Source organism: Hippichthys cyanospilos, chromosome 14 (genome assembly GCF_059441005.1).
Source record: "Hippichthys cyanospilos isolate Australia breed blue-spotted pipefish chromosome 14, RoL_Hcya_1.0, whole genome shotgun sequence".
NCBI lineage: Eukaryota > Metazoa > Chordata > Actinopteri > Syngnathiformes > Syngnathidae > Hippichthys > Hippichthys cyanospilos.
In genome coordinates this window covers 1,475,925-1,494,378 of record NC_142382.1, presented here as the reverse complement: position 1 = coordinate 1,494,378, position 18,454 = coordinate 1,475,925, and the positions used below count along the sequence as shown (strand labels likewise).

Genomic DNA, 18,454 nt, shown 5'->3' with positions numbered 1-18,454 from the left:
TATGACGAATCTTTCATGTATTGTACTTTTTACCAAATAGTTTGAGTCTCGTTTTATTTCGCGTATGATTTCTTATTCATATACGATGTTTAAAGATTTAACATTTTATGATTGCTCTCATTTAAACAACTATTTTTGAGTCACGAGTTAGAAGTGGCACTTTTAAAACGTCGATAAATTCATATTTAACTTTCGTAAAAGAGAGCGACCTTTTAACAAGTTCGCTTAATGTCAGTGAGGAAAAAAGACAAAGGAAACACATTAAAATCTTAATTTCATTTTCAATTGAGCAGCAGCATTATGTTGATTGGTCCCAAAAACAAAAAGGACATCAAGTGTAGTCCAAGTGTACAATTCTTCACAATCACCTGAAGTTAATCATGCTTCAATTTTAAAAAGTCATCAAAAAATGTTATAAATAAAGGTCAGAACCTGGAGAGATCAAGAGTACAAAAATTAAAGTTCTATAACAGCAATATTCAAATCGCGATGTTTGTATTTACACAATTCAAAACAGACATCATGTTTGCATTTATATTTTTTGCATAGAAATCCGATTGACACGTTTTCTTTCCGAATAAACTTGAGCAAAACAACATAAACCCTCACAACCCCCCCCAAAAAATGTATCATGTCATTTAGTTCCTAAAATTAATTTCGATCATACAACAAAGACAAAAAAGAAGAAAAAAAAGAACTAAAAAATACAAACAGTACAGTGCAGCACCAAACATAACGGCTGAAAAATATAATTCACTGTCTCTTTAAGACAAATCAGGGACGATTTCATATGGCGTGTGAAGTTTTTATGGTTTTGCCTGCGCAAAACGTCTCGGTGCAATTTTGGGGCTCATCCCAGGTTGATGTCGCCGGCGAACAAGGTGATGAGCAGGATGATGGCGAAACCCGTCAGCAGCCCGGCGTTCTGGATCAGCAGGAAGACCACCTTGGTGGAGGTGCGCTTCTGTTCCCGGGCGATGGCGTCCATCTCTGGGAACTGGCTCGTGGAAAAGCTCACATTATCATTATTATTATAATAATTATGATTATTATTATTTTTAAGGTTCAAGTTACGAGTCTGAGTCAAATACTACGGAGTCTGAGTCAAATCCGAGACAACACACACAAAAAAAACATGTCGAGTCTAGACTATTGTACTATAAGCCATGATTTTTGACTCAACAGTTTTTCGAGTGTTGGGTCAAGGCATTGGGCTTTGGGTTCAAGTTATGAGTCGGAGTCAAATACCAAGGAGTTTTTAGTCAAATCTGAGACAACAAAGACCATGTCAAGTCCGGAATACTGTACATGCTATCGTGATTTTTGACTCAACTAGTTCTTTGAGCGTAGGTTCGGGGCATTAGGCTTTGGGTTCAGGTTAGGAGTCTGGGTCAAATTCTAAGGAGTCTGAGTCAACAAAAAATACTATGTCGTAGCAAGAGTCTTGTAGTCCTGATATTTGACTCAACCGTTTTATGAGTGTAGGGTCAGGCTGTAAGGCTTTGTGTTCAAGTTAAGGGTCTAAGTCAAATACCAAGGAGTCTAAGTCAAATCTGAGACAACAAAAAAACACGCTGAGTCCAGACCTTTGAACAACAGCCCTGACTTTTGACCCGGTATCAGTGTGGGGTCAGGGAATTGGGCTTTGGGTTCAAATTATGAGTCGCAGTCAAATGCCAAGAAGTCTGAGTCAAATCTGAAACAGTTAAAAAAAACCATCCAATCCAGACTCTTGCGCAACAGCCCATATTTTAGGCCCAACTGTTCTTTTGAGTGTAGGCTTTCTTTTCAAGTTATGGGTCGGAGTCAAATGCCAAGAGTCAAATCCGAGACGGTAAAAAGCAAAAATGTCAAGTTCAGAGTCGGACTCTTGTACTGTTACAGCCCTGGTTTTTCGAGTGTAGTGTCAGGTTCAAGTGATGAGTCAGAGTAAACGAGATTAGCCGTGTCGAGCTTTGGGTTTTCTGGCCTTTTTTTACAGCATCTCTGATAAGATGAACTCCACGTACCATGTCGGCCAGCGCGATGTAGAGGAACATGCCGCCGGCGACGGCGAAGATGGCGTTGGGGGCGAAGTTGGTGCCCAGCAGGATGCCCAACACCAGGCCCGCGTAGCACGCCAGCGCCGACAGCAGGTTGAAGAAGACGGCCTGCGGGACGCTCATGCCCGAGTTCAGCAGGATCACGAAGTCGCCTGCGGACGTCAGCGTCGGCGTCATCAGCTCAGGAATTGAGTTGATGCATTTTTACAAGCGGCCGCTAGATGGCTGTCAAACACCACTTTCAATGAAAGGGATACAAAAAAAACACTTTTTTTTTTTCCTGAGTCTCCTTCCACATTTTTCGTCCGTTTTGCTTCATTTAAATTTCAGAGTATTCAGAAAATTCAGGCAATTTTTTAAAACATTTTTTACAATTTTACACCCCCCCCGCCCCAAAATTGGAATCTCATTTTAAAATATGAATCTTATTTGATTCACCTTGGGAAAGCAATTCGTTGTTAAAAAAAAAAATCACATACACCCCCCCAAAAAAGACAAAAAAAATGGAATTGTCTTCAATGCCATTTCAATCGTCCCAATAATTAAAATGTTTCACAATATCAAAATCTGTTCTAACCAAAACTTCACTATTATTTCCCAACGACAATATTAAGAAATGATTTTCCAGGGACGCACTCAACTTGATTCAGTTCTTATGTGAATATTAAATTATTCACACGTGCAATTCAACCCCTGGGATTTTTTTCAACTTCCTATTTACCGAGAATTCATAATAATCACCATTAAAATACAATTTTTTTTCTGTAATCTTCACGCTGTTCCAACTTTAACCTGTTCAACTTCCTTATAGCTATCTGCAAAATTCCTATTTGCCAAAAATTCATCATTTTCTCCGCTAAAATACCCACCAAGTGTAAAAACGTTTTTTTCCTTCTATAATTTGAAACATTTTGTACTGTTCCAACTTTAATACGCGCAACTGATAGCAACCGATGCTAAATGTTTTCATTTATCAAGAATTCAAAATGTTTACCATTTAAGTAAGGTCCACAAAAAAAACAACAAATTTAAAGCTCATTCCATTCCATTGCATCGCCTCCAAATGATTCCAGGTTTTCCTTCCAACCCGCACACACGATTGCGTTTGTTTTTGGACGTATTTGGGCTTACCCAGCTCGTGGGGGAACTCCTCGCAGACGATGGCGGTGGACGTGCTGAAGCCGGCCAGCGTGGACACGGTGAAGGAGGCGCCGATGGCCAGGCCGTCGATGAAGTTGTGCAAGGCGTCGCTCAGCGTGATCATCCACGCCACCGTCTTGACGCTCGACAGGGGCCGGCCGCCCAGGCAGCGGAGGGCGCCGCTCGACGCCTCCGCCTCCTGCCCGCGCCAAAAACGCTCACGTCAATAATGTGCTGCGGCCATGGAAAGATGAAGCTTCGGGATGCTTCGTGAATCGCCCGTCGTATGTTTCGCAGGCTCGGGGCGGCGCTCTCTGCTTATCATAGCATAGAAAGCGTCCCGACACGTCTTTCTTAAAAACCTCTATCTTAAAAAAAAAAAAAAAAGAGTGCCATCTTAAAGGATAAAAAAAAATAAACAACTGTTTCATGAAGCATCGTGAAGCTTCACGGATCACTTCTTGTATTTTTCGACACCTCAAGGTGGTACTCTTTGCTTAACTTAGGGGGAAAGCTTCCTGACGCCATTTTATGAAGCCGTATCTTTAAACCAACAAAGACATCTGGAGGAAACAAAAATACAGCGACTGCTTCATGAAGCATCTTTCTCTGGTCACATCTGAGACAAGTTCAAGACTTTTGGAGGTCTAGGTAGACAGGACAAGACTGAGACAAGGCCATTTTTTGGGAGGTCGTGAAAGAGACAAGACCAAGACATTTGGCGGTGAAGAAACATAGACTTTGAGAGGTCACAATTCAGAGGGTCAAGATCAAGACTTTTGGAGGTCCAGGTAGACAGGCCTGACACATGTAGAGGTCAAGACCAAGGCAGGACCAAGTTTTTGGGAGGTCGAGAAAGAGACAGGACTATGACTTTAGGCGGCCGGGACCAAGACGAGATGAAGACATTTGGAGCTCCAAACTGAGACACGATAAGGACTTTTGGAGATCGAGGTAGATAGGACTAAGACCTGTGGAGGTCCAGAACGAGACAGGGTTAAGCTAAGGTTTTTGGAGGTCGAGAAAAAGACAAGACCAAGACTTTTGCCAGTCTGGATCGAGACAAGACATTTGGAGCTCCAAAGCGAAACACGATAAGGACTTCTGGAGATGGAGGTAGATAGGACTTAGACCTGTGGAGGTCCAGACTGAGACAGGACTAAGGCTTTCGGAGGGCGAGAAAACGACAAGACCGAGACTTTTGGCAGTCTGGATCGAGACAAGACTGAGACTTTTAGGACCAAGCAAGAAGAGCTACGGTTCCCAGGTGAAGTGGGACCAATCCTGAGAATTCCAAGATTCCATTTCTTATGATTATTTGCCATGTATTCTTTTGTTTCTGCAATCATTTTTGGAATGTGTTTCATGCACAGTTCAACTTTTTTTTTTTTTTATCGCTGTCAAGGAGACACAAAAGCGCGCCTGTTCTTTTTTGTTTTTAGTAAGGCACAAGGCGTCTTTTGTGTTCCAGCCAGGCAGTTCTGCCGTTGACCATGGGGGGGCGTGTCAGAGCTCCTCCTACCCCGCTTGCTTTTCTTTTGTTTGCTAGCGCGTTAAACGTTAACCCCCAGGCCACGTGGAAAAGCTTTTCTTGCTTCTCTTTTTTTTTTTTTGACAACGTCAAAATGTGTGATTGGCGGCGGGTGCGTCCTTGATAAGAACGCCAAAGATTACATCTCGTAAATAACGATGACTTACTGTATACGATGCGATAAGATCAATAGCACTCATTAGGCTGATTAGGTGCAAAGTACGCGGCTTCGCTACAAACGGATCCGCGTGGTAGCGCTAAGCTAACCAACTTCGGACAATGTTCTCGAATTTTCTACTTGACGCAAACAGAATAATAACTATTCAAGATAACGTCAAGAATGAAAGAGTATCATGCAGCTTCTGTTGTTCCCATCTTGGCCACCGTGTGGCAGTACAGTATTCATTTTTGAGGGGGAGGGGCCAGGCCAGCCAAAAAGCAAAGGCGGAAATGAAGTCCTAAATTGCGAGTGAAAATTAGACTCATATTAGAGGTGTAAAGATAGATTGATCAACAATCAAAAGATATTTTTTTTATCACATTATGTGTGATGAAGAAATTAACTCGTTCAATGCCAAAGACATTTTTTTTGTTTGCTTTTTTAAGAGCACACTTAAAAAAAAAAAAACGTTTCTTGACGCGTGAATAACATTTTCAAGTAAATATCTGTTGCGTCATATTAAAAAAAATTGAAAAGTGCAATTACTCGTGCTTGATTATGGAAAATTCAACAAACAGTAAACATGCCGTTGTCATTTTTAAAGAGAATCAAGAATAGATGTCTCTAAGGATTGTCATATTGTCTGTCTACATGGCTTGCTCCACCATTTGCCTTGAAAAAGGATTGCATCACATATTGATGCAAACTGTTAGCACGTCAGCTGCGTTTAGCATTTAGCTGAGCGGACTCACCTAAGGCAATGCTAGGAATTCTTATGACGGTAAATATCAAGTGGGAGGGGCATCAAATAGCCCCAAGCCACTTTGTTGAAGACTCGTTCAATGTTTGCGGCAAGGCGCCGTTGTAGTTACGTTTTTTTTTTTACATGATCGTACTTTAACACTCTGAAGACGTCGATTGGAACCCAACCGAGGAGTGCCATTGACGTCAAATGACGTCCAATACGTTTTTTTTTGTTTTTTTAACAGCCAGTTCTGGTTTGACCATTAGGATATAAAAACATTACAGTAACTCCTCAAAACGGTCTTGAAGGTGCTCTCTCTCTCTCTTTTTTTTTTTTTTTAAAAGGCTGAACACGATAGCAAGCAAAGCGTTTAGCCCGGGTCGTCAGTTTTGATTGCGTTGCGTCCGACCTGCTCGAAAATGATGTTGGCGTCGGTGCGTTCCGAGCTGACGCTGCCGCGCTCGGCCGTGCTGATGCTGCTGATGCTGGTCAGAACCAGGCTGGAGTCCTTCTTCAAGCCGGCGTCGCCGTTGGCTAGCGACTCGTCGGCCGCCGCCAAACTCGACGGGCCGTGCTGAAAAACAAAAAACCCGCGGGGAGGACAAAATGGACTCACTTGGTGCAAAAAATACAAAGAACGCTTGATGAAAGTGATGAAGGAATGACATAATGTAATGTAATGTAATATAATATAATATAATTAACACAACACAACACCACACAAAACCTAAATGCAATTCCGAGTGATGCTAGCATGCTAAGACGCTAAAAGTCCGACCTGGTGTTCCACACGTAGCACCATGGTGAGGATCCTCTCCACCAGGAAAAGGAGATAAAAGCCTCCAAAGATGCCGATGGCGTTGGACACGTAGTTGTCCGCTTTCGGGTCGAAGCCCAGCGCCTTTGCCACCACGGCGACCGCAAGGAGAGATTGAGCGAGGGTCGGCGGAGAAGCGGAAGAAGACGAGGGGGTACCTCGGGGATGAGCTGCAGGACGGCGTTGGAGAAGAGCGTGCCGATGGCCAGGCCGATGAAGTAGGTCAGGACTTTGGGGAAGTACGACTTGCGCGTCAACGGGATCAGCAGCAGGCCCAGCAACGCCGCCAGGTTGATCACCGTCACCGACAGGAAGCCCCAACCCCACACTGGGATGTGGCCGCACGCCAAAAATACATGTTCCATTGCAAAATAAAAAAATTATTTTATATATATATATATATATATATATATATATATTTTTTTTTTATATTAACATTTTACTATCAATTTGATAGTAAAATGTTAATATAAAAAAAATATATATATATACATATATACACAAAAAAATATACAAATCGTTTTTGTAAAAAAAGGTAATGTATTAGTCATTAATATTTCATATAGTTTTTGAAAAACAATTAATTGTGGAAAAATTGCACTTTCTTAGAAAAAGACATTGAATATGTATACACATACATACACACACACACATACTGTATACATATTGTGCGTGTGAAGTGTGTCAACAGCGGCATCTGCAGCTTAGAGTACAGTAAGTAGCGATGTAGCATTTGTAGCTGATAAGACAATGCAGCGAAATCCTTTTTGGAAGCAGTCCCCCAAGCGAGACGCTTCCACACACAAGCGGCGTGCGAGAGAGAGGAAGGCGGGAACCTCGCCAAGTCCTTCCGGGACAACAAAACACTCTTTCTTTATGTGTGTGTGTCGCATATAAGTTAAAATAAGCAACAAAAAGAAAACTCACGAAGGCTACTTTTGTGTTTTGTGTACATTTTGCGTTTTTTAATTGTTATTTTAAGGATATACTTTACTACTACTACTACTAATACTTTTTTACTTTATAAATGAAAAATGTGCTGTTGCTCTTCAGCAAGGTTTTTTTTTCCTTATTTAGGGTAAAAAAAAACACGGCATGTTTTCCTAATATTTGAAATTGTTGTATTTGTCTAAAGTATGATGAAAGCGTGTTTTTTATTGAACGTTTTGTTTTGCGGATTGTGTTTCCGCTGCGCCCGGACGGTTTGGGGACTGACCCGAGTAGTGGAGCGGGGGCGGCGTGGGCGTGGTCTCGGGGGGGACGTAGGGGCAGGAGGGCACCAGCACCTGGGTCAACACGGCCGGACAAATGGCCTCCAGCTGCGCGGCGCTCAGCCGACTGACGTTGGGGAAGCCGAAGTGGGACAAGATCTGCTCCCGTGACAGGCACTGAAAAAAACAAAAAAACACTGAAGCATCATGGGAAAAAAACCCTAAACGGCGGATAACTTCATGCTTATCAACATTACAGGAGCAAATCTCGAATTGCATTTGAGTATATATATATATATATATATATATATATATATATATATATATATATATATATATATATATATATATATATATATAATTTTTTTTTTTTTTTTTTGCCTATTGTGTTTAAAACATGAACGTTTTTTTAGTCTTCTTTAATAGTCTCATCTTCTTTTCATTGTTTTCAAAATGACAAAAGTTACACATTAACATGTTGTAGATTTATATTAAGACTTTTGTTTGATTTAAAACATATACAGATATATATGATACATATTATTCAAAATGCTCCAATATTAAATTAAATCTAATACTTTATTAAATAATCTTTGCATCTCTTTCACTAAAATAATTAGCAATCTCTATCCAACTTTTTTTTTTTTTATAAAATATTTTTATTACTCTGATGCTAATACATTATTATTGTGTATGATTAAAAAATATATAATAAATCCTACACATACTATTTTGGAGGTACAAGGTTTCAGTGATATGCATGCAAACAGGCAAATCTTTTGCATTTTAGTCCATAAAAAATATTTGATACATCTATCTTGCATTAAATAAATCAATGCAATAAATTGCAAGAAATGCAACTTGCAATAAATTAATAAACCCTACAGTATATATATATATATATATATATATATATATATATATATATATATATATATATATATATATATATATATATATATATATATATATATAATATATATATATATATATATTAATTATTTGATGAAATGTAATACGTTTATTTAATGTATGAATGCATTTACATTTTTTTTCCAATATCATTTTCCATATTTGATTAAGTAAGTTGTTAAATATTTAATTTCTCCTAAAATGCAACTTGCTTTAATCAAATATATTCCTCACTCTGACACTTGTCTTGCATGATTAAAAAGATGAATTCGTCGACAAATATCTTGATTATTTTGGAGGCACGAGGTTTCAGCGATATGCATTCGCATGTCGGTCTCTAAAAAAAAATGGATATAATTCTGTGCTGCGTTGAAATGAAGCGCAAATATGGTGAGGGTGGGGGGCTGACCTCTCGTCCTTGCAGCGGGTTTCCGTCGTGGCTGACTCGGGGGTGCCTTCGGGCGGCCACGATGTGCAGGAGCTCGTCCAGCTGGGAAGCGGAGACGGACTCGTTGTGGCCGAAGAAGCGCACGATGTCCCGCAGGAAGTCGTCGGAGCCTCCGCTCGCCTCCGCCCCCCGGCCCAGGAGGAGCGCGACCCCCACAAGCGGCACAAGAACAAGCGCGGCCATGTCTGGCTCGCTTTCCGCGCGGTCCTGCTTAAGAAGACAAAATCACCCCCCCACCCCCAAAAAGAAAGTTTTTAACTCCTCCGGCAGCGCCGTCTCATGTCCGCGCGCGTGCACGCGCACGTAGACCACGTCGCCTTCCCGGCGGGAGGTAATCAGTCCTTTTGGTTCAAAGCTCACCGGCGCGCTCGCAGAGACGAGCCAGCGCGCGCGTGCAAGAGTTCCAATGCTATCCCTTGTGCGACCCCCCCCCCTCCCCCTACAAACACACACACTTCCCCTTCCCCCAGTTGGAATGCCCCACGCGCGCACGCGCAAACAAACACGCACGTGTGGCAGGGAGGGAAGCGAAGGAGTCAAAATGTCACGTTGGAAGGTTTGACTGGGGGATGCTTCGCATTGTGCGCCCTCTTGTGGCCACACGATGTAAGCGCAATGGCAAATTCGAACTCATAGCTTCGAGAGACGAGTCGATTATCCATTTTCGTAATTCAACACATCTCACATCGCTTTTGCCCATCAAAACACCAACTAACTAACTAACTAACTAACTAACTAACTAACTTTTTTGTCTTTTCTTCAAACAAAGAAAAAAAAGCACTGCTGTAATGTCATCTGAAAGTTTTAATATGGATGTAACGTGTGAAATATGGATGCTGCTTTTGCCTTCCACCAGGGGGCAGCATAATAAAATTGGGTTAGAAATAATCCAATTATGGGATTAAAAAAAATAAGAACAGAAAAAAACCCCCATCAATTTCATTTTTCATACAAGCCTCACGGGCACAATTTATTTCTTAAAGGTGTCCATAATTTTCACCATTTACACTGTAAGGAAAAAACAAATTTCAACAAAAAAGAGGCAACATAAATGTTACTCTTTACATTTTGCTATGCTTGGTAATTGTGTCAATTAATGAGATGCTTATACATTTAAAATGAGTGGCTTTGTGAAAAAAAAACAAAAGAGACTAATTACTTTTAAATAAATTATTTTTATTCGATATTTATATGATTTTACATTTTTAATGTAATTATAATAGTTAAAAAATATATTTTTTACTATACTTTTTACACAAATTAGAATTTATATTTTTCGTATCAACTCAATATTTGTAAGCATGAATTACTATATTAAAGAGATAATTACTACAGGTTTCATTGCATTCATATTTAATTATTAATCTTGGCTTTAATCATTTACAACATTTAAATTGAATACAGTTTTTTTTTCTTTTTTGTCTTACAGCGCATCTCATGAAGATAAAAATTCGACACTGAACTCCAAAGGAGTGTCATCTTACGTGTTGCCAGACGGGGGCGATCTAAGGCGAGTAGAGGTCGGTCAAGGAGGTGACGCTGAGCGCTCGGGAGAGTTCCGCCACGCCGGTGCTGCTCCCGGCGCCGAATCTCACCGTCATATCGGCGGACAGCATCAGGAAGCCGTTGGCGCTGAAGCGGCCGGGAAGCCGGCCCGCGTCCAGCCACACGAAAGGCGCCGGCGCCCGCGAACGCAAGTCCACCAGCAATCCCGTCTCGTCCTGGCGCACTTTGACCTGCGGGGGGCGACATCCGGCAGTCCGGAAACGCCAAAAGGACCGAATTACCGAACCCACCGTGATGTTCGGCGGACGCAGCCCCACGGCGTCTTTGGGGGAGCACAGGAAGTGGTGGTTGGCGGGACCGCGGCGGGCGCCGGCGCCGTCCTCCAGCCGGAAAGCCAGCAGGCAGGAGAGGCGGGTGCAGCGCCCGCATCCGGCCAGCAGGGCGGCGACGGGCGCTTTGAAAACCGCAACGGCGCTTCCTCCCGGGACCGCCACCAGATCGGAGGTGCGCGTGCAAACCGGCTCAAAGTCGCTCCATGTGTAGACTGACACCTGGTGGGCAGTGGGTGCAATTACATTTGCTTTAGGAGTTGTTTTTTTCAGTTAGTTGTAATGAGTCTGAATGAGGTTTGTACATTTGTACAGATATTTTAATGTTTTTTTTTCAAATGATTCAGTTTAGTTTCATTTTTCGTAGTTTTACTATATATTAATTGATAATTACTATTTGAAGAACTTTTTTCGAATGAACGAAGGCCCCACCACAGCTCTGAGCTTTAGGTCGCGGCTGAGGTCGGAAACGGCGTAGACGAGCAGCGCGTCGTCGTCGTCCTCGAAGGCGACGGGCAGGACGTCGGCGAAGAAGTCCACGGCAAAGTAGTGCAACATCTTCCACTTGCCGCCGAATTCTGCGCGGGAAACGGGAAGCGGCGAGATGGGGGCGGCGTCAAAGCGGCGGCGGGCGTGGCTTGCTCACCGATAGATGACCAGGATGGCGCCTGCCAAATGTCGTTGAGTTGCCAGTAGAGGGCGCCCATGGTGCGGCCCAGCCCGCCCACCAGCTCGCTGCGCCCGCGCCGGTAAAATTCCGTCTGGGTCTTCACGCACTGAGCCTGCATGACCTACAATTATAAAAAAAACAAACAAAAAAAACAAGCGTGTCCTAAAGGCCTGCTCGCATCGGGGAAAGGCTTCGGACGCTTTTGTCACGCAAACACGTGGGAAACGATGCCCCCCGGTGGTAGGATGACAAAGCGCTTGATTTGGTAGCCGGCTTTTAATGAATTCATGGATTAATATTCGATGAATCGCGCAGCCCTACTCAGTACCTGCGTCAGGTAGACGGCGTGCGTGAAGTTGACCAGGGGACTGCTGGAATCGGGCAGGCGGAAGTGAAGGGCCGCCTGCCTCAACATCTGCCCGTTTCCGTCCAGATGGTGCTGACGGTGGGACGCGAAGCGGCCGCTCAAGCTCCAATCCTCCGCGAGCGACACCTGGAGGCGTCGCACGAGAAACCGTTGACGCTTTGAGCCCCGGCGAGGTGAAAAACCGTCGCGGGAAACTCACGGGTCGCAGCGTGGAGAGCGAGGGCCACGACTGGAAGCCGTACTCGGAGACGAAGCGCGCGCGGGGGAAGCCGCGCCAGTCCCAGCAGTCGGCCTCGTAGCTGTAAAAGTGGGTGTCGCCGTAGCGCGGGTCATACGGGTCGGCCGCCACGTAGCCCTCCCGCTCCGACTCGGCGCCGTTTGTCGGGCTGGAGACCAGGAACGGTCGACTGGGATCCTCCTGGGTCAAGAATGACCAGAATTCACAATTGCCTATTTTCTATTTAAAAGCTTCTAAAGCAGGGCTGTCAAACCCGATGTTAAACATGATGTTACAAATGATGGAAATTCCCGCCATTTTTATGAAGAATCAATGGGGAAAAAAAACACTAGGGAGCTGAAATTTCCAGCGGACATTTCCAAATACAACCAGACATTTCTATGAGATTGCAGACGGACGTTTGTCGTTTTTTTCCCTTTATGTGTGTGAAGATTCTGAGTCATATAAGCGACAGTAAAAATATGCGCGTGTTTTTTCGGTCATTTTTTCCGTCTAAAAATACATACAACGCCGACCTGTTTGACCACGGCCATGATGTTGTCGACGTAGAGCGCAACGTAGTCCCGGACGTAGACGGGCCGCTGGCGGGCGGGGATGCGGAACCAGTCGGTGGCCAGCGCCGCTTCGTTTTCGTTGTTTGCGCTCCACACCATGACGGACGGGTGAGACTTGAGACGCCAAACCTGCAAGGCAAAACACTTCAAAATGGCTGCCTGGGTTATACTTCGTGAAGTCGTTTTAGGTCCGCTTCAAATATTTATGGTTGCATTTATTTTTTAGTACAAATCATATCTTTTTGTCAGGATATTCATTAGAATAGAACAGAATAAGGCATTCTATACGACCTAGATTATTGCATACAACAAAATTAGGGATTTGTTTAAACTATTGTGGGTTTGCTTTGGATATTTGAGTTGTATTTGTTTTATTTTTTTTCCTACTATATTATTATTATGTTCATCTGTTTTTACAGAAATATTGCGTGGATTTTCTGTCCAATTTGAACGTTCTTCAATAGTTATATATGATTTCTACATGTGTAATATTTGGTATAATTCATAATTACAGTTATATAATTGAAATGAATTTCCTAATGTTTCTTGTGTTTTTTTTTTTTTTGTGTTTTACTAAGTTCACAAACAATTCTAAGTATGATGCCGTAACGAAATGATGATCAAGATGAAATGAATTCCTGTGAGAAGGCGCGCGACCTGCTGGTAGACCTCGTCCCTGACGCTGCGTAAGAATTCGTCCTGGGTGGGATACATGGCGCACGCGAACATGAAATCCTGCCACACCTGCAGGACAAATATGGAAAATTAGCCCGAGGATGCCAAATTACGAGTTCTTTATGGCGCTTGCCATGAGTCCCAGTTGATCGCAGGTGTCGTAGAAGACGTCCTGCTCGTAAACGCCGCCGCCCCAAACGCGCAGGACGTTCATGTTGGCGTCGGCCGCCGACTGCAGCAGGTCCTTCAAGCTGAAAAAAAAAAAAAAACAGCTTACGTGGCATTCATTCCGCATCGGGAATTCGTATGCTTTCACACTGGATGTCGGCCAAATGTTTTAGGGACTAACACGTCGGGCGTGACTCGGTCTTGGAAAGAGTGCGCCGGGATCCAATTGGAGCCTTTGAGGAAAAGGGGTTTCCCGTTGATGCGGAAGTAGAAACTCAGACCCGGCGAGTCGGCGATGGGCTCCTGGACCAGCTCCACGCTGCGGAAGTAAACCTGCAATGCACGCCGGCCGCTGAAAACGACCTTCCTGTACGCAAAATCTTTCTATTGTTTTCATTTGTCATACAAACACAATACTAACGATAATATTCTCGATTTTTTGCGGGGTGATATTTTCTTTTCTGTCAGTTTTTCCTGATCCCTCATTTTTCTTTTTTTTTCTGCATATTTTATCATTTATTCTCAGGGAGCCAACAAGAGGGCATAAAAAAACTTTTCATCACATTCCAAGTCATAGAGAAGTGCAATTGCACCCTCTGGCGGTATGTCAAAGTATCAATGACATGAAGATTAACCCACCGACATTTTATACTATTAATGGAATTTCCTGCCATACAGGATGTAATACCGACAACTACATTAAAAAAAGTAAACCAAAATACACACACGAAAAAAAAACAAAAAACAGAAAAAAAAACCATGCAAACTCCACACAGGATGGCAGGAGTAGTAAACACGCGGGGGACTTTAAAATCGTGAGGCAGACGTGCTTAACCACACTCCCATCGTGTTGCCCTTTTTTTCATATAGTTTTCTAATAAAATAAAAAAGAAATAAAAAAAACAATTCTGTACCACTACAAAAAAAACAAAAAAAAACTGAAATTGCCCCCCCAAAAATGAATAAGATACATAAAAGATACATAGATCTAACAGCCTGTTAATGTCTAGATAGATAGATAGATAGATAGATAGATAGATAGATAGATAGATAGATAGATAGATAGATAGATAGATAGATAGATAGATAGATAGATAGATAGATAGACTATTGAGCAGTATCGAAAGTCGAATTGTTTTCCTGCGGTCTAATGTTTGTTGTCAAGGCAGCATGGCGAATATGAGCCTAATTTTGAGCTCCTACCTTGGCGTGGGCTCGGAGGAGCGTTTTGGCGCCGCGGGTGCTCGCCGTGAGCAGTAGACGGTAGGACGTTTGTCCGCCCAGCCCGTTGGGCCACCACAGGCTGACGTTGCTGCTCTGCAAACCAAAACAATGCTCAAACTTCCCCGCCGCTTTGCGCGCGCACGCGAGCCAGCATACCGCATTGACGGCGAGGGCAAAGGTGTATTTGGCGCAGCCCCGGCTAAAGTTTGCGGGGAAGGAGTCGCGGGACAGCAGCTCGGGCACGTCCAGCGTCACGTTAGCCGAGACGGGCTCAACAGCGTCTATCAGCGCGTCCGCCTGCAGCCACCAACGCGAGCGCTCGCCATCTGCAGCAGGAAAGAAACACAAAAACAAAAAAAAACATTGAGAAATCATCACAAATATTTACCTTTTTCCTTTTAGATTTTTGTCATTATATTTGTGCATTTTATTGTTCTGATATTTTTTTAAAAGCTTTGGGTCGAATATTTTGTTATTTTCCATTTAAAACACTGCCAGAATAATTTTTCAACAATATTTTGGGATATTGTTTGGAATTTTTTTTCGGGCTAATATTGTTGTATTTATTTCTAAGTATAGTGCATTTTTAGCATCGATATTTGTGTATTTTATATAACATGCTGTCAAGTGTTTTTGTACTTCTCAGCAATGAACATATCTCATCATATTTTTCATCTGTTTTTTCCCCTGGTATTTTTCAGAAAACTTTATCCCTTTCAGGCTCAAATTATGAGTGAGTTGTTATGAGTTATTATGTGTGAGTTCTTTTTTTAATACATTTTGAGAATTTGACATGATATTTAATTTAATATGAGCCTTTTTTTATTGAAGAAAATATTTGGGCATTTTAATACCATTTTTTGCAAACCTTTTCTGCGTTTCTTTTTTAAAATCATATTTTTTTTTCTTTTCAAATGTCTGACATTTTCTGCCTCGCCTAGATTTGGACAAAAGGCGAGATTTGTACCGTAGCGAGGAAGCGCGGCCAGGCGCACGAGACGCAGCAGGTCAAAGGCCTCCAGGCGGACGCCTTTCCACAACCCGGCGCCGGGGAAGGACGGGCCCCAGTCCCAACTGAACGAGCTCTGGGCCTAAATGACCAATACATGGAAATGCTGGAAAATATCATTTAAAGGAAAAACGGCCGCGGTGAAATAATAAGCTTCGGACTTACTTTCCTGATGAAATTGACATGACATTGTCCCTTCTGGACGTCGGGCGGACACTCGGGAGGAACGGCGTAGGCGGCGCCGGCGCTCCTCTGGGCGGCGAAGGCCACGGGGGACAGGAAGCGGACCGACAGCGCGTTGCCGCGGGCCTTCAGCAGCTCTCGGACGGGAAACACCTGCGGGGGAAAGAGTCGTCGTCGTCGTCGGGCGGACGGACGGAAGGACGGAGCCTGAAGCCCACGCACGTATGGGCGGAACATGTTGTCCGTGCGGCCCAGCGAGGCGCCGTTCAGCCGAACCGACGCCGCCGTGTCCACGCCGTCCAGCACCAGAAGCGCTTCCTGCTTGGACCTGTTGGCGAGCGCGCTTTTACACGGGACGGCTCCGAAAAAAAACCAACAAAAAAAACCTACTTTACCCATATTTCAATCTGTCATCACGTTTCGATTTTTCTTGACATTAACTCCAAAAATTAGCAGCCTGTACACTGGGGATGTTCTTGTCCAATCGTTGTGTATTTTCTGTAATTATTGTAACTTTTCTAAAAGATTTCAAATATTTACTTGTAAAATTTGTCGATTTGATCAAATGTTGTCGTTGTTTTTTTATTTACCTTTTATCTTTAAACTGCAATGCAGTTTATTTTTCATCTATTTGGTGTTTGTATATTTTATATGTTGCATTTTCAACACCTTTTCTTTTTCAATATTTTCCAACGTTTTCCAAAGCTTTTTCTTGATATTGAGTCCCCAAATTAGCAATCTGTACAGGGGGGGGATGTTTTTGTTCAACAGTTGTGTATTTTCTAGGATTGTTGTTACTTTTGAAAAAAGTATTTCTGATATGTATTTATTATATTAGTTTTGCATTGATGTCTATTTTATTTTTGGACATCCAGTATTTTTTATTGGATTACTGCATTGTAGTCTCATATTTGAGTGTTTGCATATTTTATATCTAGTATTTAGTTTTGTGCTTGATTTTTACGTTATTTTGTCGACTTTTTCTATTTAAATATTTGCCTGCAGTTTTGGGGGGAAATATTTGTTTTCTGATATTCTGAGATGAAGACGGACCGGTCTATATTTTTTTTTCCGATAACTTGGTTTACACTCCCGTGACAATAATGGATGTGCAGAAGTAACGTAAAATGGACAAAAGTGACTTTTTGATGTCTGGGAGGAATGCCGATGCATCAGGCTTGAAATGACACGGAGAGTCTTTGGTCATCAGCTGATATGCGAATGAGTGTTTGTTTTTTGTTAGTTGTTTTCTCCTTTGGTGCTGACCTCAACTCTTTGGACACCGCAAACGTGGTGGCGTAGGTCCAGTTGTCCAAAGAGACCCACTCATAGAGCAAGTCATTGAAGCGGAAGTAAGGGTCCTGCAAGACAAAGCCAAACTATACTTGACATGTATATTTCTTTATTTTTCAGCGTTAACGTAATATTTCATGCAATTAGAAAAAGAACATAAATGCTGTGGATATGCGTGGCTTAAAATACTGGGGGGGAAAATGCATATGTTAAAAGGGGTGGTAAAAAAAAATGTTAACTGAAATGCCAAGTAAAGAAGAGAGATTCTCTTTAATTGTGACTTTCTTTTTAGTGACCTGTATGAAGCCTTGCTGCTGCAACGCCGTGTGAACGCAGCCCGGCACTCGAGCAGGCAGCGAAATGGACTTGTTGGAGTTCCACAATTTCCATTCCCCGTCCAGGCTTTGGATAAGAGGACCAAGACGAGCATGGCTAAAAACCTCCAAAACGCCAAAAAATAACAGAAAGACGACCAATACGCGTGCAATCATGGTTTCTGTGTTAAGTCTCCTCCATAGTTGGTAGACCGGGGAAGTTACTTCCGTGTTTGGGTCATGTGACCCGCACTCGGAAGCGAAAGGACACGCCCCGCTTTATTTCCAAAACATACCTTTTAAAAGACGTTGGCGTTTGATTAGGATGGCTTTAAACCAACCAATACCAGAAGGGTGACCAATACGGGTGCAATCGTAATTTCTCAGTTCAATCGCTTTCGTGGAAGGGAGACAAAAAAGTTACTTCCGTGTTTGTGTCATGTGACCCTCACTCGTGAAACGGCAGGACACGACCCGTGTCCAAAGCAGTAAATTACAAACAATAGCACAAAGTACCAAATAAAGGAGAGGCAGAAGGCCAGGCAGAATGAGTCCAACAGGAACGGGAAGCAAAAGAGTCACGAGGTAGAAGGACCCGAAAGAACCAGGAGAGTGGCGAAGGAATAACCCGGTAGCCGCTCTCCTGCACCGGCCGGCTTATAGAGCGCATGATTGCAACTAGACGCAGATGTGCGTGAGCGGTGACTCCGCCCCCTCGTGGCGGAGGGAGAACACTGCCTAAGCACAAAGCAACAAAATAAGACAGGACATGGCAGGAACACGACACTTTGGTTCTGGATTTACTTTTCACGACAAAGGTTGCCAGTTACGCTAACGCCCCCCCCCCCCCCTTTGGTTGAACAACTCCGTTTGAAAATGCGGCGAGATTCGATTTAACCGGACACAAACCGCAAACGA

At 43.1% G+C, this 18,454-nt stretch overlaps 2 protein-coding genes across 4 annotated transcripts; both read right to left on the bottom strand.

Moving 5' to 3' along the window:
- Positions 1-261: 261 nt before the first annotated feature.
- On the bottom strand, positions 262-10,631 carry slc39a8 (solute carrier family 39 member 8). 3 transcript variants are annotated; one of them, XM_088432775.1, is made up of 9 exons: positions 10,491-10,631; positions 8,968-9,216; positions 7,652-7,823; positions 6,594-6,763; positions 6,397-6,519; positions 6,028-6,192; positions 3,174-3,381; positions 2,010-2,194; positions 262-997 (listed from the first exon to the last, which is right to left on the bottom strand). In XM_088432775.1, the coding sequence occupies exons 2-9, from the start codon at positions 9,187-9,189 to the stop codon at positions 851-853; spliced, it is 1,392 nt and encodes a 463-aa protein (XP_088288901.1). In that variant the 5' UTR covers positions 9,190-9,216; positions 10,491-10,631; the 3' UTR covers positions 262-850. The 3 variants fall into 3 exon arrangements, with proteins under 3 accessions (XP_088288901.1, XP_088288900.1, XP_088288902.1); XM_088432774.1 differs by having other exon boundaries at positions 8,968-9,213; XM_088432776.1 differs by lacking the exon at positions 10,491-10,631 and adding an exon at positions 9,367-9,400 and having other exon boundaries at positions 8,968-9,213.
- manba (mannosidase, beta A, lysosomal) lies at positions 10,162-18,306 on the bottom strand. Its single transcript, XM_088432748.1, has 17 exons — positions 17,519-18,306; positions 17,196-17,290; positions 16,152-16,257; positions 15,912-16,082; positions 15,705-15,828; positions 14,894-15,063; positions 14,717-14,830; positions 13,695-13,846; positions 13,479-13,596; positions 13,328-13,414; positions 12,632-12,799; positions 12,078-12,296; positions 11,840-12,004; positions 11,488-11,632; positions 11,274-11,419; positions 10,803-11,063; positions 10,162-10,742 (listed from the first exon to the last, which is right to left on the bottom strand). The coding sequence occupies exons 1-17, from the start codon at positions 17,711-17,713 to the stop codon at positions 10,512-10,514; spliced, it is 2,667 nt and encodes an 888-aa protein (XP_088288874.1). The 5' UTR covers positions 17,714-18,306; the 3' UTR covers positions 10,162-10,511.
- Positions 18,307-18,454: the final 148 nt, after the last annotated feature.